The following is a 19,440-nucleotide window of genomic DNA, read 5'->3' on the forward strand; positions in this document are numbered from 1 at the left end:
TTTTTTTTTTGACATTTCCTAATTATTTCTCAAGTTGAAGTGGAGGAAAGCACTGTTTCTCCCATCTGTACAATAACAACTTCTGCTTATTTCAGCAGCCTCCAGTGGATGTAGTTATTCATTCTTAGAGAGGCCAGAATCTTTAAAATCTCATTAAAAAACACATTGTGTATTAACTATGAAGTGTTGTCAATGTCACAGGGACACGATTGTCACCACAGGTGACCAGCTCAGCCACTGTTCAGGCCTGATACTGAAAATCTAAACCTCAGGTTCCCCAAGAGCAGGAGCATGTCAGAGGCTCACTCTTCCCTGGGCATTTATTTTGAGGCAGCACCATTTTCAAAGATTGTGACAATATTTTGTTTCTGTTTTAGTCTGTTATGTCCTTTAGTTATCTTCTTACAGATGTTTTATTTATTTCTGTTCTTACCTATCATGTGGTTAAGGGAGGTGGATCTCAGATTCTAAATACTGAGAGGAGCTGGGGAGATAGCTCAGTTGAATAAGCGCATGCATGGCAAGTGTAAGGGCCCGAGTTCAATCCCCGGCTCCCAAAAAATAAAGACTGAGCAACTCTGCCCATGGCCCCCTTGAGCTTTTGCTTGTGGCAGCTGCTGAGGTTAAGGTAGCACTCTGCTCTTGTGGAGTCACAGGCAATTGGCGGGGTGCACAGCAAAGTGACTTGTTCTGAGATGTGCCCCTGCGATTCAGGTGATGTAGGGCTGACCCACCCAGCAGGAAAGAAGCTAGGTGCCTTCTCAGAGGGATGGATGTTTGCATTAGTTCTTAAGGAAAGAGCTGGGGTTTTCTAGACAGGGGAGGGGAGCAGGGCTGTGCATGGCTTGTTCTAAGCTCAAGGTGAGGAGTTAAGGGGAGCACTTCAACTGACCTTATCAGACCCCAAAACTACAACTCTTGTTGCATAGGTCCTGCTTTACCTTGGTCTTAGCCATCCAGAAGAAAAGTATAAAAACGAAATATAAGAAGTAAAGCCATGCTGTTATGTTGAGCTATAGGGGACTCAGGTCAACAATTTCTGACATTGCTAGTCAAGTGGAAGACCCAATACTATTATGGGCTACTGGACTTTTTTAGAATATTTTGCTGAGTTTACACACCTATAATATTCAAATAACGGAACTTAACAAAAAAAAGGGGGATACAAATGAATGTCCATTTTGTATCTGTGTATTCAAAGTGGTTAGGATAGATATGTAGTTACATTCTCTTAATGAATAGAGGGATTTGTTCTAATGGTGTTTGTAGATAGGATATCATGTCCGCATCTTGTACAGCAATTAACCACTAGGAAGAATGTATGCAGTGTGTTAATTATTGAAACTGACTTGCCAGTTAGATTTGAAACTGTCTCATTGCTATTTGTTTCTCAATAAAATTATGGAAAAAAAAAAAAGGGAGAACTTCAGAAAATCAAGGGTTCTGCATCCTCTGGACCTCTTCAGTCTGACTGGGAATGGACCTGGAAAAAGAGGTGGAGTCAGGCAGTAAAGAAGGGTTGTATCAGCAGGATGACCCTGTATTTATTGAAGAGATGAGCTGGTAATACTTACCCATAGGACCTGGGGGTGGAGCTGAGAGGTAGGGCACATGCTTAGCATGGAAAGACCTTGGGTTCAGTCCCCAGCACTAAAACAAACAAACAAACAAACAAACAATGAAAGAAAGGGAAGGAGGGTAGGTAAGTGACCCCCAGGTAGCTATTCCTATGTAGGTACTCCTGAAGGTGATGAGATATGTAGTCAATCTAGTTGAAAGCTCTGTTAAGGAGGTCATACCACAGACAGGGTAGCAGCATGTCTGATATGCTTCTAGAAGGATGACTGTGGGGCGAGCCCCATGTAGATTGGGGCCTTGGAGGTGAGGCTGAAGGACCCGCAGGGGTGTCCCTGTGGGCTGCTTGAGGAGGGAGGTATTAATTATGAGATCAGCTGCAGCTGGAGGTAGAGGAGAGCTTGAGAGACCTTACTTAAGGTGAAACAGCCTGCACCTATGATCCCGGTACCAGCAAGGCTGAAGCAAGAGGATCACATGTTTGAGCTCAGACTGTATAATTAAGTGAGGCCCTGTCTCAAAGAATGAAAGAGGCTGGACATATAACTCAGTGTAAAGAGTGCTTAACTTAACATGCTTGAACTCCTGGGTTTAACCCCTAGGACTACAAGGGAAAATTGTTGAAAAGTAGAGCTTAGTGCCTTTTGATTGTGTGGAATGTGAGGAGAAGAAACTGGCCTGGGATGATTCTAATACTTTGATTTAGATGTCTGAGTTGACCTGTGGGGTTGTTATTTGAAATTCACAATCTAGCCCAGGGTCCTGGATCCAGAAAGGGCCGGCTGATGCTGGGCTGTAGAATGGCTATTGCAAAGATCTGCAGCCTTGCAGTGAGACCTGAGCTAGAGTAGAGTTGGTACTGATCATTGAGGTAGGCCTGAGTGTGCAATCTAGACAGGTGACCAAAGAGGGTGACCAAAACAGCAAGAGGTGCTTGAGGAGAAGTAATTGTGGAGGCAGGTGGGAAGGTTTGAGATGCCAAAATCCCCAGAGACTGGCTGACACCTGTTGGTTTTAAAACAGGGAGGTGCCCATGACCTTTTCCTGGCAGTTCAGTAGCTTCCTTTGGCAGAAGACCACTTAGGTCATGCTTGTGAACAGGCTCGAGGGCATAGGCAGTCATGCCTTCTGTGTGCCTCACATCATTGGGGCTCATGAGGGACTTGGGGACGTGAGGTCAGGGACAGGATGTGGGTATCTCCAGAGGAACTAGTTGGAGTGCTTAGGTTTTTCTTTGGTTTTGCCTAAATTTATTATTTTGTGTGTTTCAGGAAAGCTTCACAGAACTTCTCTAGTTTCAATATTGCTTGTTGTTCCATTTCTTTTCCATCTTAAATCAAGGCAGGATTTAATGCTAGAGATGGAATCTTGGAATAACTGAGAACATTTGAGAGTTTACTGGTTGGGCCATCCTGGCTTTAAAGTAAGTCAGTGAAAAATCAGTGTTTTTGCTTTTACTTAGTTGTGTGAGTTTGTAGGACAGCTATAATCAGGTATATTTTTCATAGGCTTCTTATGTCCACATGGAAGTCTTACCTACCTCTGGGGTGTGTCGTTGGTGGAGAGTAAAATAAGCAGTTAGATGAACCTTTCCCGAGTATGGAGAACAAACATTTGCTTTTCGCACATGCAGCATATGTGTGGTTTGCTCGTGAGCTGTGAGGAGAGCACTAGGCTGCATCTGCAGCCACGTAATACTCAGTGCATGAATCGAACTGGTGGATCTTTGCAAGCAGAAAATGAAATCCTGTCTTCTGTTTCTTATTCAGTCCACTCTAGGTCCGTGGGGATGCAGCATTTGTGAAGGAATCAATTATCCATTTGTTAGTCAGAGGAGCCTTACAAATTATACATTAGCAGATTGATTTCCTAGGTTCGCGGTTGGGGCACCAATAGCTTAAGGTAGGATGATGAGGACTGTCGGGGGAGAGGGAGTTGGCACAAAGAGCACCATTAAAAGCAGCTTTGGAAATGACCGCGAATTTATTTCTAATTGAAGAGCTGGCATAATCCATACTGAGTGTATTTATTTCAAGTGTTTTGCATTAGGTAATTGATTATCACATGAGGTGTACTTGTTGGTAATTTTGCCTTTTCTTTAAATTTAAGAAGTAGAGACCACCCATAGTGGATGTGGACTTAGAAGGTGTGAGCTAGTCCTTGCCCCCTCCTGCTTACTCAGACTTCTTTTTTTTTTATTCCATTAAGGAAACATTTTTGTACATTCTATAGTGTCAGCTTGACATTATTGATTTTTGAACAAACTCGCTTATATTGTCCAGAATTCCAAACATGTCTCCATTAGGAATAAAATTGTAGCTAATGGAAAATATAGCTGAGGTTGTTTCTCTCTGGTCTTGTCTTCTTTGGTCCCTTTTTTGTTCCATATCTCTTTTCCTTATCTACTCTATTAACTCATCTTTGCAAACATACACACCCAGATTGCATGTTTAGCTATGACACTTTCAGCTCCTCAGTCATTAAGCTAAAAGGTATAGAAAAACTGGTTACTGAAGACAGAGAATCTCATATGGCCCATGCCCCGTCAAGTGTGTGGGCATCCTGCAGCCTTTCTGTTGTTCCCTTGTCCCTGATAGATAGGAATGGTGCAATTATGTCAGGCATTGACTCTGTTCCTGGGTGGCCAGGCAGTTTCAGGCACTACTGATAGCTGTGATACTAAAATCTTCTTCTTTATTCTTCATTAAATATGGAACAGTTATGTAAAAGAAACATGCATATGATGGTGCTCAGTTATTCACTCAGAACTACGTGAGAGCTGGGGAGATAGCTCAGCAGTCTAAGTGCCTTACTGGGAAGCCCAAGGACCTGGATTCAGTCCCCAGTACCTCATGCTGTGCTGGCCCTGCAACCCCAGGGGCACCGTCCCAGCCACTGAAACCTGGCTTGGTGTCACAAGCCTATAATTCCAGCACTGGAGGATCATTACAAGTCTTGTGTAGCAAGACCCTGTACCAAATAAATAAATAAATGATTAAAAATAGTACATGCTGGGGCCGGGGAGATGGCTCAGTAGGATGAGCGCTTGACTGGCAAATGCAAGGATCTGAGTTCAATCCCTGGTTCTGCAAAAAAAAAAAAAAAAAAAAAAAAGTACATGCTGAAGTTCAGTAGAATGATGGCTTTAAAAATTAATACTGGAGGGGGCTGGGGAGATGGCTCAGTGGAATAAGCGCTTCCCTGGCAAGCACAAGGGCCTGAGTTCAATCCCTGGTTCCGCAAAAAATAAATAAATAAATAAATAAAATAAAACAATAATAATACTGTTTTTTTTTCTTTTAGATTAGTAAATTTGCTAGTTAGCCATTTTTGTAAAATATGTATTTTATGATTACAAACACAGATACTTGTAGAAAACTAGTACGTATAGAAAGGAACAACGTAACTGCTTACCAGTCCAATTATTTAAATCCAGAATACTTAAAAGCTGTATTTTTTCATTAAATTCTTATAAGGTAGAAACCACTGGTAGATATAAAGATGATAATTTTATCACATTTATTTAGCACAATAACTGGCTGAAATGACAGCTGCCCAAGTGACACTCTGGATAGTCAGTGTGTAAACTGGCTGAGTGACACTCAGGGTAGTCTGTTAAGTGGTTAATATCTGAGCCTGTGGGTGTAACAAATGGTATCATGTTAGTGGGTCTACTTCCATTTACTCTGACGTAACACACCCATAAGTAAGGTCACACTTGTAAATATGGGGTCATACTTAGCCAAGCTTTGAAGTTTGAAAGCCTGACTCTCCAGATTGCCATATCTCCAGATTTTTTCAAAGACTTCAGATCCCAACTGTAAGTTCTAGGGCAGTGATGGCAAACCTTTTAGAGACTGAGTGCCAAACTACAACCCAAAACCCACTTATTCATTGCAAAGCGTCAGTGTTGCAATTACACCTGCATACTGTGGTTCTAGTTTAGAAGAAAAGCAACTCATACATTAACATCTTTTGTCTTAAGAGAAAAATGCAGTAGCATGAGTGCCATAGGTTCACCACCACTTTTCCAGGATTTCCCAAACCCATGTTGTGTTTGGTAGGTAGGTAGAGGACACACCTTACTCATGGAAAACTATTATGCTTATGTATGTGGTTTATTAAAGAGAAAGAATACAGATCACAGATCAGCCAAAGGCAGAAAGCACACAGCACCGGCCTGGGAAAGTTCCAGAAGAGAAGCTTCCCTTGCCTTGGGGTTGTGTCACTCTCCTGGGCTAGAATTGAGCCTGCCACAGATGGCTTGATGGACTCTCTAGCCTGGGTTTTCATGGAGGCTGGGTTACACACAGGTGACAGCTTCACAGGTTAGCCAGGTGTTTGACCTCAGCCTCCAGGTCACCCTAAATCCTTCCCCTAAACCACAAGGATGGGCTTCCCTCCCCCCATGGCTTCAATACTTTTGGATGTAGTTAGCCCCCACTTATGAGGTGAGACCAACTACTTGCCTTTGATCAAGATACTCCCGACATTGCAGACACAGACTGTTTCCCAGAAGCCAAGGGCAAAGAGCAGACCACTCTTTGGACAAAGCCAGATAGCTTATTGTACTATGTAGTGTTTTTGAAGACTTTATTAATTTTATCTTTTGATTCCTGGCTTTTAGAAATTCAGATAATTTCCATTTCTTAGAGTCGTACAAAAGAAAACTGCAGTGAAAAAGCACTTTTGATTAATTGTAATAGATAATGTATATTTTAAAGAATTTTGATGCCTTTTAATATTTTTTCACATTTAAATTGCCATGAGGAATGTAAGAGTGTTCATTTCAGTGCTTCTTTGCCCAACCAGGTACCTAAAAAAAAAAAAAAAAATCTTAGGTGATTCCGTAGGTAAAGTATCTCACTGTTTTAATTTTCAGGTATTTATTTGTCATTGGTGAGGTTGGCTCTTGTTTACCTAACACTTTTTGCCTTTTCTTTTGTGAGTTCACGCCCTTGTTTGATGTTAAGTTAAAAATTCAAATTTCCTTAAAAACTGTTTGAAAGAAACTGTCAAATGTGTAAGATTTCAAAAGGGAGAAGTATAAAACCATCCTCAGAGACATTGAAGAAGACCTAAATAAATGGAGGAAAAACTCATGTTTATGGATTGGAAAAATCAATAGCATAAAGGAAACAAGGGGAAAGGTTTCAGCATTTTACCATTAAGTACAGTACAGTGTACTTGCTAACCCCTCATAAATACTCTATAAGACTGAAGAAATTTTTTCCTAATGTGCTAAGAGTTTACCATGAATAGGTATTGGGTTTCATTAAAATCTCCCTTCATCTCTGGAGATAATACTATGATTTCTCCTTTGCTAATATCCCTGTGTTAAACCCACCTTTATGTTTGTGGAAGAAACTTGGCTTTTTGCTGTGTGTTAGTTTCATTATACTGTCCTTGGGAGTTTTCCCAAGGACATTTATGTTCATGAGTGATATTTGCTTGTACTTTTTCTGAACATCCTTGTTGCATTTGTTATTGTAAGGTTATGTACAACTGGTAAAATGAGGAAGGAAACATTTTTTTGCATATTCTTGTTTTCTAAGAGGTTCACTCTGTGTACTTAAGGCTGGCCTTAAGCTCACTGCGGTCCACCTGCCTTAACCTCCATAGTGTTGGGATTAGAGGTATGCACCACTGTGCCCAGCTTTTCTGTGTTTTCTATACTAACAAAAAGCAACTAGAAAAGAGGAACTGGACAAGTACAGTGTCATGGAAGCAGGGAAAGTAAGTTTGAATTGAATAATGAGCATTATCCTTTTTTTTTTTTTTTTTAGTAGTACTAGGGATTGAACTCAGGGCCATGCACTTGTGAGGCAAACGCTTATTCTACTGAGATATCTCCCTGAGCCCAAGCATTATCCTTTCAAGCTCAGGTCATTTTGCCTAAATATTCACATAGAAAAATAAATTCTTGAGAAAATCCAAGGAATAGATGACTCACAAGATATCAGGACATGCTGTAAATATCCTCAGTAATTAAATCAATGTTGAATTGATAAAAGAATGGACAAAGAGGTCACACTTAAAAACTCAAATAGTTATCTCAGTTTTTATAAATATTTATTATATAACACACATGGTTCTCTTCAGGAGGAGAGGGATGGATTATTTAATCGTGAGACTGGCCCAACGGTTTTCTTTTAGAAAAAGATAAATGAATCCTGAAAGGATTTGGGGCTGAAGCATAATAACTATAGCAATAACTACTTTAAAAGAAATCACACTTACAGCGTCTGCGTGAATGTAAAATTAAAAAAAAAAATGTTAATAGAAAAAATAGTAAAAGATATGAACAGACATTTTACAGAAGATCAAATTAATTGACCAATATACTTAAGAATAGTGCTAAGTTTATTAGTCAAGGAAAGAATCAGTGCATATTGATCATTAGCAGAAAAAAAATAAAGATTCTGTTGCTAGCAGAAATAAGAGGTAAAGAGAATGCTCAGACCTTGTAGGCATTTTTTTCTCCTCTCTCTGTGTTGCTCATGTCATCTGGGGAGCAGCACATTGTGATAAGAAGTTGGGTTTATTTGCTCTTGGAACCATGTTTGGCTTTGCAGTTTCCTAGCACCCTGGCTTTCCACCATTCACAGATACTCTTGTGCCCTTATTTCCTTATTGTGAGGTGGAGCTAACCATCCTCCGCTGACTTCTTTCTTCTGGGATTATCGGAGACTGTGCATGCCAGGTCTTTGGGCCAATGCCTTGTGATGCAGAGAATATTGGGACAAGACATGAGCCTTTCAGAAATGGAGTCCAAGAACAAATTGCATAAACTATGACTTATATATGGCAAAGCCATATAATTGTAGAGATAGATTATAGTTAAGAAGGCTGTTTTCTGGCAGTATTCCGTCTGCCTTGGTTCTGTAGGCAGAGAGTAGCACTGCCCAGCAGAATTCGGCTGAGAGGAAGATGCTCTGGGGTGACAGCACCACTGGTCCTCACAGCTTCCATTGGTGTGTGTGTGTGTGTGTGTGTGTGTGTGTGTGTTTCCAACTGGCAAACTGAATTTTAATTTCATTTAACTTTAAGTAATTCATCCTACAGTTTTAATAGCCACATCTAGGTAGTGCTCTATTGACTAGGACAGAAAACTGAGGCGCCACACCTATTAAAAAATAATTTTAGGCAGATTGTAACAGGATACCAATTAAAATACAACTGAAGTATGCAGGGTTTATGGTTGCTAAGAATAAAATGATATGAAAATGTTTGGTGAGCAGAAAAATCAGAATGGAGGAACTGTTAAGAGAGAATGTTCTAATTGAGGATAGCATTCATCCAGAGAAGACTGTAGAGGCTGCTGTGCAGACTTCTTCACTGGAGGTCAGAATGCTCTGCCAGGTACTGTGCCCAGTAGCCTGGGCTCTGTCATTGCCTTCACTCCTTCCTCTGGTTATAATCTTGGCTCTGTTCTTGGCTCTGCTGAATTTCTGCCCTGGGCTTCAGTTTAATTTCCTGCAAAGTGGGCCACACATCTGCCTTCAAGGTATTTGCCTTTTCTGAAATTCTAGAAACTTAAAGAACTAGCTTTGTTCCTTGTAGGCTGCGTCCTAGAGATGTTCTTGCGTGGTGACTGGGTGATATTGATGTGAAAGGATCCTGTAGCCAGCTGTATTATCCTTTTGTCTATGCAGAGCCCCTCCGTAGGTGGCCCTGCTAAGGACTCAGACTCCTGTTTACCCCTGACTTTTGCTAGTTGGCTCTGAGCTATTTTTCAGTTGAAGAGCCAGCATTTACATTTGTGCATTTCTGCTTAGCTCACCAACAAATCAAAGTTAGATGATTAAAACAAGAAAAGTCAATTTGCAAGTTCTTGTCACTGCCATAGACTTCCTTATCATGGTTGGGTTGTTCCTATTTTTTTTCTTTTTTTAAAATTTATTTTATTTTATTTATTTATGTGTGTGTGTGTGTGTGGCCAGCTCAGCCCACCAGGGGGCGGGGCTGGCTGGCATGTGGTGCTGGGGGATTGAACCGCGGTCTCTGTGCTTTGCTAAGCTTGTTCTAAGTAGGTGCTTTAGACCACTGAGCCATCTCACCAGCCCTCCTATTTTGTTCTGTGTAAGCTAGTTGAAAATTGTCATTATTTAAGAACAAAAAAAACCAGCTTGCTGTTTTTAAATATTGACAACATTCACTCATTTTGATTTCTGTTAAAAAATGTACCTGTGTGAAAGTTTTGATAATTAACCCGTTGGGTAATAGAATACCGGAAGGGCATATCAGTACTAAAAATGTAGTTCTACATTTACTCTTTGGAAAATGTACCCCAAACTAGAAATTCTGGTTTCTATGTTCATAGATTCTTAAGTTTGAACTTGTTTGAAAGAATAAGGATAACAATTGATGTCAGTTAGATTGTAGCTTTCCCAGAAAAGTACACATGAAAAGTTGATTTAGTAATTTATAAAAGAAGAACAAATAGATTAGCTGGTAAATGAAATCAAGCATCTAAAAATGTTATTAATGTAGTGACTTTTATTTTGCCTTTTGTTTGTTTTATTTTATTGGATTATGGTTGGGAAAGATAAATTTAGAATATAAATAAGCAGAATTGATTCAAAAGGTACATGCCATGTAAGAAATAACATTTTAGCTCAGGTGAAGTAGGTATGTGAAATGGAAAATTTGGGGGAAATCCTACATTTTGGGGCTTACTACATGTCTGGGAACACAGTTTTATTTTACCATTTTTATCTGCAAAAAAAATGTGTCTTGAACTCAAGAAGCTAAAGTAGTAAACCACTTACATATCTTACTTTTTAAGAGCAAAAACTTTTGATTGTTGCTGTATATTCTCCTGAATGTTTATGTATCTTTTTTTGCTTGTTTTTGATAGAGTCCAGTGAAGATAAATCAGATTAGCCTGGATGAAAGTGGAGAACACATGGGCGTGTGTTCAGAGGACGGCAAGGTATGGCATTAGGAATAGCGGAGGTCTCTGGCCCTGAGTGCTGGTGGCCTTGCCTGAGCCCAGGTGCTCTGGCGTACACTCCATGTGCTATATACCTGCATTAGGGAGGGCCCCGGTTATTCCTTCGGAGTATTAGACTTGCTTCTGATTGTTCATAATTAAAGTAAAATTCATTTTGCACAAATGTGCCTTAGGAAAAGTAATTACAAGAATGTCAATAAGGTAAGTAGTATTAAGCTGATTAACAGCTGTGGCAGGGTGTTGTGTCACCTTAATCATTACTGCTCTGCCACTTATACTTCAGTGACTGCTCTGCAGTTCCTGCAAGACAGTAGTTTAATGCCTTTCTGCCATAAATCCACAAAATTGGATTTCGTGGCATGATTTCTGTGGGCTAGTAGTTTTCATTTTCACACACAAGTTATGAATGTTTCTCTTGAATTATAGAATCTTTTGATAAGCAATCATAGTTTATCAGAAGAATAAAGTGTCTTACAATGGCCACATTAAATAAATGTAAAATCAATATATGTACAGTTTTCTAAAAACCTGGCACCTACTTCCTCGACTGAGGACATATGTCATTGGTGCAGTGTATAACTAACAATTATCAGTGCTTTTTGCTGATGTTGAGCTGTGACATTTAGTGGTTGTGGTGATTGATTTTCTACTTATAAGAATGTCTTTTTTGTTTTTAACTAGATGGGAGTGTTTTCTAATGTTGGTTTGCAATGTAAAATTGTAATGTACTGTGTATTTAAACTGCTTCTCTAAAATAACAGTTTAAGAGAATACATTAAAAATCATTGTAGGAGCTTATATATTCCTTATTGAAAAGAGATTTCCTAATCTAATTTTGTATTTTTTATAATGTGCTTTAAGTTCAATGGGCCATTAAGATAAGTAAATTAAAAACAGTATACTGAATGTAAAGGAGATAAAGCCATTTGTATCTGTTTGGAGTGTTATACCCATTAGTCTGTTAACAAAAGCAACATGAAGTCCTTTTGACATACAAGAATGTTTTTTATATATCTAAGCCTGATGTTACCCAAAGAGTCTTTTGAAACAGTAATTGGAACACTAGCACTCTTCAGAAAGCACCGTCAAATTTTGTGAAATTCTGAGATGAGCACAATTGTCAAAGAGAGAAGAGACGGGAGTCAGTTTGTACAGAAATTGAAGGGCATCATCCACACTATGAGATTTTTTGTTCATGTATTTGTCAAGAAAGTTAATCTCCTTTTTCTTAAAGGTGACGAGTTCCTTCCTGGCAGTTACCAACTTAATTTAAATTTGTTGAAAGGGAATATTTTTTGAATTAGAAGCAAGTTCTTACTAATGCATTTTAGGAATTTTCAGAGTTTGAAATATTAAAGAATTTTTTCTAAAGTATCAAAGTAGAACATTTTACCTCAATCTCCTGGTGTGTAATGAGATGGACCAGAGATAGCTCATGGTACTTTTTGGCAAACATCGCTGTTTTTCCTATTTTAGTAAGATTTATAATCACTGTATTTTCATGTAAATCCATGATATATTTTGAAAAATGGGTGTGTCATATATTATATTGCATTAATAGCACAGAAAATAATTCTTGCAGCACTCATATTCATGTAAGTCCACCAGCGCCTTCCATAGACTAGCTAGCCAGTGTCCTGAACGTTGAGAAGCTGATGTGAATACAGTACTCGGTGGCTACCGATGATAAAAACAGAGAGATATTTATGGAGATAAACTCCAAGTACCCTGTTCTAATGCATTTTTAAATCACTGTTGTAGTTTTTTGTTTTCTTTAGTGTGTTAAGCCTCCTAGGCAAATAATTATTTATCTTTACTTTAGAGATGACCTTTGATATTTGCATTCGTTTTGAATATTGGTTAGAATTTATTCTGGTTCTTCAACTGGTGCTCATTTCTGCTCTCTTATGGCTTCTTTATGCTTGAGATCTAAATTGTGTGTGTTGTGTATATCTACATGGAGGTTGTTTGATCTTTCTGTCATGTATTTACAGGTAACTTTCAGCATAAGTACATGCAGCATTTATTTTCTCTTCTCTTGCTTTCATATAGAAATCAGAGTCTAGTATGAAATTCTGGGTGGAATGTTTTTCTCAAAATTCTGGAGATGTCGTTGTCTTTTTCTGTAATGCTTTGTAGCCATGTCTGAGGCCGTCAACTTTTTTTTTTAAAATAGCCTTTATTTTTTTAATCCTGGCTTGCAGCTTGGACTGATGATGGTGATGATGATGATGATGATGATGATGATGATGATGATGATGATGATGATGATGATGATGATGATGATAAACAGCAACAATAACTGGTCCTTGTAATTCATTTTGGTATGTTATGTCTAGTTCTGGTCTTTTTCATTAATTTTATCTGGAACACTGTAAGTGCTTTTGATCCATATACCAAACAATTCTTTTTCATTTTAAGAATGAAAATTATAACTTCAGTTATAATTTGGATTATTACTTTAGTTCCATTTGTTTTCATTTCTTCAGAGAAATTCAATAAAACAAGGCTGGAGGCAGTCTTGTTTAGCCTAGAGCATAGCTCTGTGTTGCCCCTCTTGGGGCTGCACAAGTTCCCACCCTCTGCCCTGAGGTGGGCATGGGCCTGGCCTCCCCAGCCTGCCCTCCCTTCAGCCAGGCAGTGGGCACATGGTGGGGGCCTGCGTAGGAGGGCAAGCGTGCATTCAGCTACACCTTAACCTCTTGTATTGCTGGCCACTTATTTCCTAGCCCACTGTAGCCCGCCCCTTCCCCTCTCCCGGTGTTGTGCCTGAACTTACCCACCTCACAACACGAGCGGGGGAATGCACAGTATTTTCCCTTCTCTTGAAAATACATAGGGTTTGAGAAAAACTAGTTAAATTGTGTAACACCTTTCCCATATGCGCTTTGCTCACTCATTGCTTCTTTTTCTTTGACTCATCTTTTTATTTATTTTTATTTTTATCACTGCCTGTTTATAGTACATAATGATCATAGTTCTTATGGGGAGTTGGCATGTTTGTAACACATCTCCTTTTTTTTTTTTTTTTTTTTTTTTTTGTACTGGGGATCTAACTTGTGACCTTGCGCTTGCCAGGCAGGCACTTATGCCTCTGAACTATCTCCATGGTCCTCACATTTAAATTCTTTTTCATCCACTTCCCTTCCCTCCTCTATCTCTTGGGCCCCTTTACTTTTGCAAAAAAATCTACCGGTTTCATATTAATTCTGTTATTTCCTCATAGTTATGGACGGTTTCTACTTGTTTATTCCCTTTGCTGATTTGCTTTTGTTTTAATGTCGATTTTATTCTTAGTGCTTGGTGAGATAGATTTTTATCCTATTTACATTTTTAATTTCCAAAAAGAAAATTTCTTCCAAATCTATTTTAATATTACAGTGAAACCAGTTTGGTTTTTATAACATATTGTATTCCTTGCAATATCAGGCAGTACAGTTTCATGGTTAGGAATAGAATTATACCAGCGATGAATATTAACTCATGTTTACTAAGAACTGCTTAGGTCTTGTTCCCTTTTCTGTTGACTATTCTTTCTACTGCACTATTGCATCTATAATAATAATAATGATAATAATAATAGTAATAATAATAATAGAAATTTTTAAAGAGGCATTTATTCTGAGCAGTTCAGACTTTAATTTTCACATTAGATCTGCCCTGGTACTCCTTGCTCACGTGATAGCTGCTGTCAGATATTTGAGGATCCTTTGTTTGCATCTTATATTCTTCTTTACACTCCTCCTAATGATCATCTAGACCCTGTCTGTTAGCAGAAGAATTATTATTTTTATTAATTCTTTATGTATTTATTTGGTACAAGGCTTCGCTATGCAGCTCAGACTTATTGTGATCCTCCTATCTCAGCTTCCCCAGCATTGAAATTATAAGCGTGTGCACCATACTTGGTTTTGGTGGCCATCTTGGTGCCCAGGGCTGGCATGGCATGTGGTACTGGTGATTGAACCTGCTCTTTGTGCTTGTCAGGCAGGTGCCTAGACCACCGAGCTGTCTCCCAAGCCAGTTTGCCCATTTAAAGGAGTCATCTGTTTTTTCTTTTTTAATTATTTGGTTACTGCAGGGTCTCACTACACAGCTCAGACTCATAGTGATCCTCCTGTTCTCAGCCTCCCCGGTGCTGGGATGACAGGTGTGTACCACCACACCAGGACTCTTTGGCCAGCTCAACCCAACCTGGTGGCTGGGCTGTTGCAGCATGTGGTGCTTGGGTTAAACCACAGTCTCTGGGCTTACCTAAGCTTGCCTAAGCAAGTGCTTTAGTCTGCTGAGCTATCTTGCTGGCACCCCCATCTGTTTCATTTTTGACTTTTATTTTAGAGTTACCTTCACTCAGATTTATTTATTTATATTTATTTATTTATTTTCAAATCTAGACATGAGCAACTTTCCCTGTGGTTTTTCTAGTATTTCAGGCTTTTGGATATTGTGAATTAATCATTGTGTTTTTGTTGTTCTTTCTCTTCTTATATTTTACATGAAAAGATACCTTTTTATTTGCAAATGTTAGGCTATTTAATATAAACACATCACATGGAAGTGATGTCTGCCATGTAGAATGGACATTGGAGTATTTGGGTTCTGGTCCCCAAGTCTCGCACAAGCCCCCAGATTCCCGTGCAGTCAGTGGTGTTTGCGCTCATCCTTAGCAGTGCTGCTGTGAGGAGAACCAAATGAGGGCCTGCCTACGTTTTGTCAGTCCCTTGTGGGCGTTTAGCAGTACCACTTTCTCCCACCAGAAAGTTGTATTTAATTTGGGGAAGGCAGGATGCAGTCATTGCTGTCCAAGGATTTCATCTGTATAATCAGATTAAAAAATAGCTGAGGTAAAGCAGGGTGGGCATTGTGAGAGAGGAGTTAGTGCTCGTCTAGCATTTGACCAGGACCATGTTAGTTCAGGAGTGTGTTGTTGATTGCTTCCAGTAAGATTCAGATGGCACAGGACTTCCTCACTTTGGTCCACTTTTCTCAGCTGTGTTGGGATCTACTGTAGTAAACATCCCTCATGGTGCAGTGCTTCCCTGTCTTGCCTTAAGCCTCACCTACAGAAGTGCAATATGCCCTGTGATTCTCCCTAAATAGAAGAGTCATGATGTTCTACACTCTGCACAGTGAGCCTGCCTCAGGGTAGTGATAGAGCCATGTCCAGAATACATTCTAAGATGCTATCTCAGGATAAATCATATTCCCTCTGTGTTGTCTCCTCTAGTGGAACCCAGGGTACATACTTGGGTAGTTGCAAAATAGGTGGAACATCCTAAAGGTTTTATTTTATAAGGGCCGGCCAGATAGCTTAGCGGACTAAAGCGCCTGCTTAGGAAGAGCGCAGTAGCCAGGGTTCGATCACTGGTGTGCCCTACTGGCCCCGCCCCCAGGGTGTACTGAGGCAGCAAATGAGACTGGGCATGGTGGCACACACTTGTAATCCCAGCGCTTGGGAGGGAGGCTGAAAACAGAATCACTGCGAGTCTGTACATAGTGAGACCCTGTCGGCCCTATACTAAATACATTAATTAAAAAAAAAAAAAAAAAAAAAAAGATTTTGTCTCCTAATTCATGAATATCTCTGAATGATAACGTGAATTCATTTTCTGCTTGGGTCTTAAAAGAAGGAATCATTCAGAACTTACCAGTATTGAAGCAAGAAGAAAGTGAGGACTGTCCTCTGTCTATGTAGTAAATTGAATTTATAATTTAAAACCTCATGGAAAAAATTCTCACTTAACCTGTGTGTGCTGCTCTAGCAAACTTTTAAACAACAGAAGTTTATTTCTGATAGTTCTGGAGGCTGGGAAGACCCAGAGGGAAGGCACTAGCATTTAGTGTCTGGAGAGGAGGACTCTTCTGCTCCCCAGTTGGCACCTTTCACTGTCCTCATGTGGCAGGAGGACAAATGCTGTGTCTTTACAGTGGTGAAGCACTAGTTCTCAGATCTCTTTTGTAAAGCACTGATAGCCTACACACAAGGAGAAAACCCTCCTAAAAGCCCTGCCTCTTAAAACATCACCTTGGGAATTAGGTTTCAACATGGGAATTTGGGGGACACAAACATGTAGAGCATGGCAAAGCCATTAGATGAATTTCTACAAAATTTAAAGAAGGAATAAGATAAGCATGTCTACTGTCACCATTCCTGTTCAGTTTCATATTAAAAAAGTTAACCAAGGCAAGCAGACTAGAAAAAGATAAAAGGGATATGCATAGAAAAAGAAGAAGTCAAATTATGGTTATTTGCAAATGACATGATCCTCTATATAAAGACCCAAAGGATTTCACCAAAAGATTCCTAGAATAACCAAATTCGGTAGTGGTCCATGATACAGAATCAACACAAAAAAATCAATAATTGTACACCATTGTTGAAGTACAGCTCTACTCTATACCAGTGATGATCTCACAGAGAAAGAAATTAGGAAACACTACCATTCGTAGTAGCATCAAGAAAAATTAGACACTTAGAATGAACCTAACCAAGAAAGTGAAAGGCCTCTACAATGAAAACTACTGTACTCTGAAAAAAGAAATTAAAGTATATCAGAAAATGGAAAGATATCCCTTGTTACTGGATAGGCATAACCAATATAATCAAAATGACCATACTTCCAAAACCAATATATAGATTAAATGCAATCCCAATCAAAATACCAACAATATTCCTCACTGAGCTAGAGAAAACAATCCTAAAATTCATATGGAACCAGAAGAGACCCAGAATTCCAAAACCAGTTATGGGCAGCAAAGCAAGGTAGGAGGCATCACAATTTTGGACCTAAGTTATGGTACAAAGCTACAGTAAAAACAACATGTGGATCAATGGAATAGAATAGAGAATGCACAACTTGCCCCAGGCACATTCAGCTGTCTGATCTTTATCAAAAAGGCCAAAACCATACACTGAAGAAAAGATAACTTGTTTAATAAATGATCTTGGGAACACTGCCTATCCACTTGCAGAAGATTGAATCTAGGCCAAAATATCTCACCTTGTGGTGAACTAAAATGGAAATGGGTCAAAGTTCTAAATGTTAAAGCAGAAACATTTAATCTTCTGTAAGATACATGAAAACAGAAATGTAGCTAATAACTTTTTTTAGCACAACCCCAGTTACAGAAGCACCAAGAATCAACAAATGAAATCATGTTAAATTAAGAACTTCTATATAGCAAGAGAAGCAGCCAATAGAAGGAAGAGACAAGCTAAAGAATAGGCAAGCATTTATGCTAGTTACTTCTTAGAGGACTAATATCTAGAATATATAAAGAACTCAGTATTAGACCCACCAAAATAAAAGACCTAATCCAAAACATGGACAACTGCAATGAATGAATATTTCACAGAAGAAGTGCAAATGGCCAATAAATACATGAAAAATGCTAAACATCACTGGTCATTCAAATGCAAATTGAAACAACACAGATTTCATCTTACTATAGAAAGAATGTCCATCATCAAGAAATGAAATAATAACAAGTACTGAGGAGGCTGTGAGGAAAAAAGAATCCTTCTGCATTGTTGGTGAGAAGGTAAACTAGTGCAACCTCTGTAGAGATCAGTGCAGAGATTCCTCAAAAAACTGAAACAAACTAGAAATTCTGTCCAACCTAGCTTTTTCCCTTCTAGGTATCTTATTGCAATATGCTTAAAGGCACCATATTATAGGGATGCTTGTGTGTCCATGTTTTATAGCAGCACATTTCACAGTAGTGAAATGTTGAAGCCTCTCCATTGAAAGATGAAGGGGTAAAGCGAATGTGGTGCTTACACATAGTGGAGTACTGCTCTGCCTTAAAGAAGATAACCTTTTGCAGGAAAATGGATTAGCCCTGAGATCATAATGTGAAGTGAAATAAATCAACCACACACTTAAACACTGCATGTCTTCCCTTATATGAGAAACCCATACTATGAATAGAGAGTAACAGTGACAGTAGATAATAGTAAATAGGGCAATAGATCTTTTGTAAATGGGAAAGGGCCCAAAGATAGAAGGTGGGGTAGAGAAGAGAGATGAAGGGATGAACAAAAGAAAGAAGATGTCTTACACTCATATGAGAAGTCACAGCAAGGTATGCCATCACTGTGTACTGCAAACTTGGACTGATAAAACAATTTTTAAAAGTTAAAGAAGTAGTGACATTATTTTAGAGACTAGGAAAAGTATGAACACATCCCATAAACTGGGAAGTGGTTGCCAGTGACTCTAAATCTAACAGCTCCATGTCTTTGACAATATCTGTAGTTCTCATGCCCTGCTGCTGAAAGGATAGGTTAATTCAGCCATTCTATGAAGTGATTTAGTTACCTAAATGTGAACATGTGAATTAGCATTTCCATCCCTCATTAATGCCCCCTTCATAAGTGTATGTAAAGATCTGTAAGGGATGTTTATGGTAGAAATGTTCTTAATGGCCACTATCTGAAAGCAAGCCAAATGGTCACCAGTGCAGGAAACATGTGGATTGTGAGTGTGTGTGTGTTGTATTCTACATAGCAGTGACAAAAGAACCAGCTAGTGCTGTAAGCAGCAGTGTGGGTAGATCTCACAAGGAAAATGGAGCTTGAAGAAGCCAGTAAAGTAGGGTATAGACATCCTTGCTTAATGACCCAGTTATGGCCCTGGGACTAGGTTGTATGAATTGGTCACTAAATAAAGACTATAATAGGTATGTTATAATATTCAAAACAAAGAAATGATCAAAACAAACTGAAGCTGGAAAAGTTTGGTTTTATTTGTGTAACTGTTAACATGCAGTACTGTAATGTATAACAGAACATAAAACTATAAGACTCTATAGTATAATTAGCAAAAACTACAGTACTGTGGATAGCACCACAAGGCCACACTGCTGCTCATGATCTTGTGTCTTAAGTCCATCTGGCAGGATAGACT

At 39.1% G+C, this 19,440-nt stretch overlaps 1 protein-coding gene across 1 annotated transcript in view; it reads left to right on the plus strand.

The window, feature by feature from the left end:
- The window catches only part of Vps41 (VPS41, HOPS complex subunit), a 183,426-nt gene that overhangs the window by 52,340 nt on the left and 111,646 nt on the right, over positions 1-19,440 (plus strand). Inside the window, exon 5 of the mRNA XM_023713367.1 lies at positions 10,436-10,510. Coding sequence (XP_023569135.1) covers positions 10,436-10,510 — 75 coding nt within the window. The remainder of the gene's footprint in view (positions 1-10,435; positions 10,511-19,440) is intronic.

The sequence above is a fragment of the Octodon degus genome, unplaced genomic scaffold (genome assembly GCF_000260255.1).
Source record: "Octodon degus isolate 3935 unplaced genomic scaffold, OctDeg1.0 scaffold00031, whole genome shotgun sequence".
Classification (NCBI taxonomy): domain Eukaryota; kingdom Metazoa; phylum Chordata; class Mammalia; order Rodentia; family Octodontidae; genus Octodon; species Octodon degus.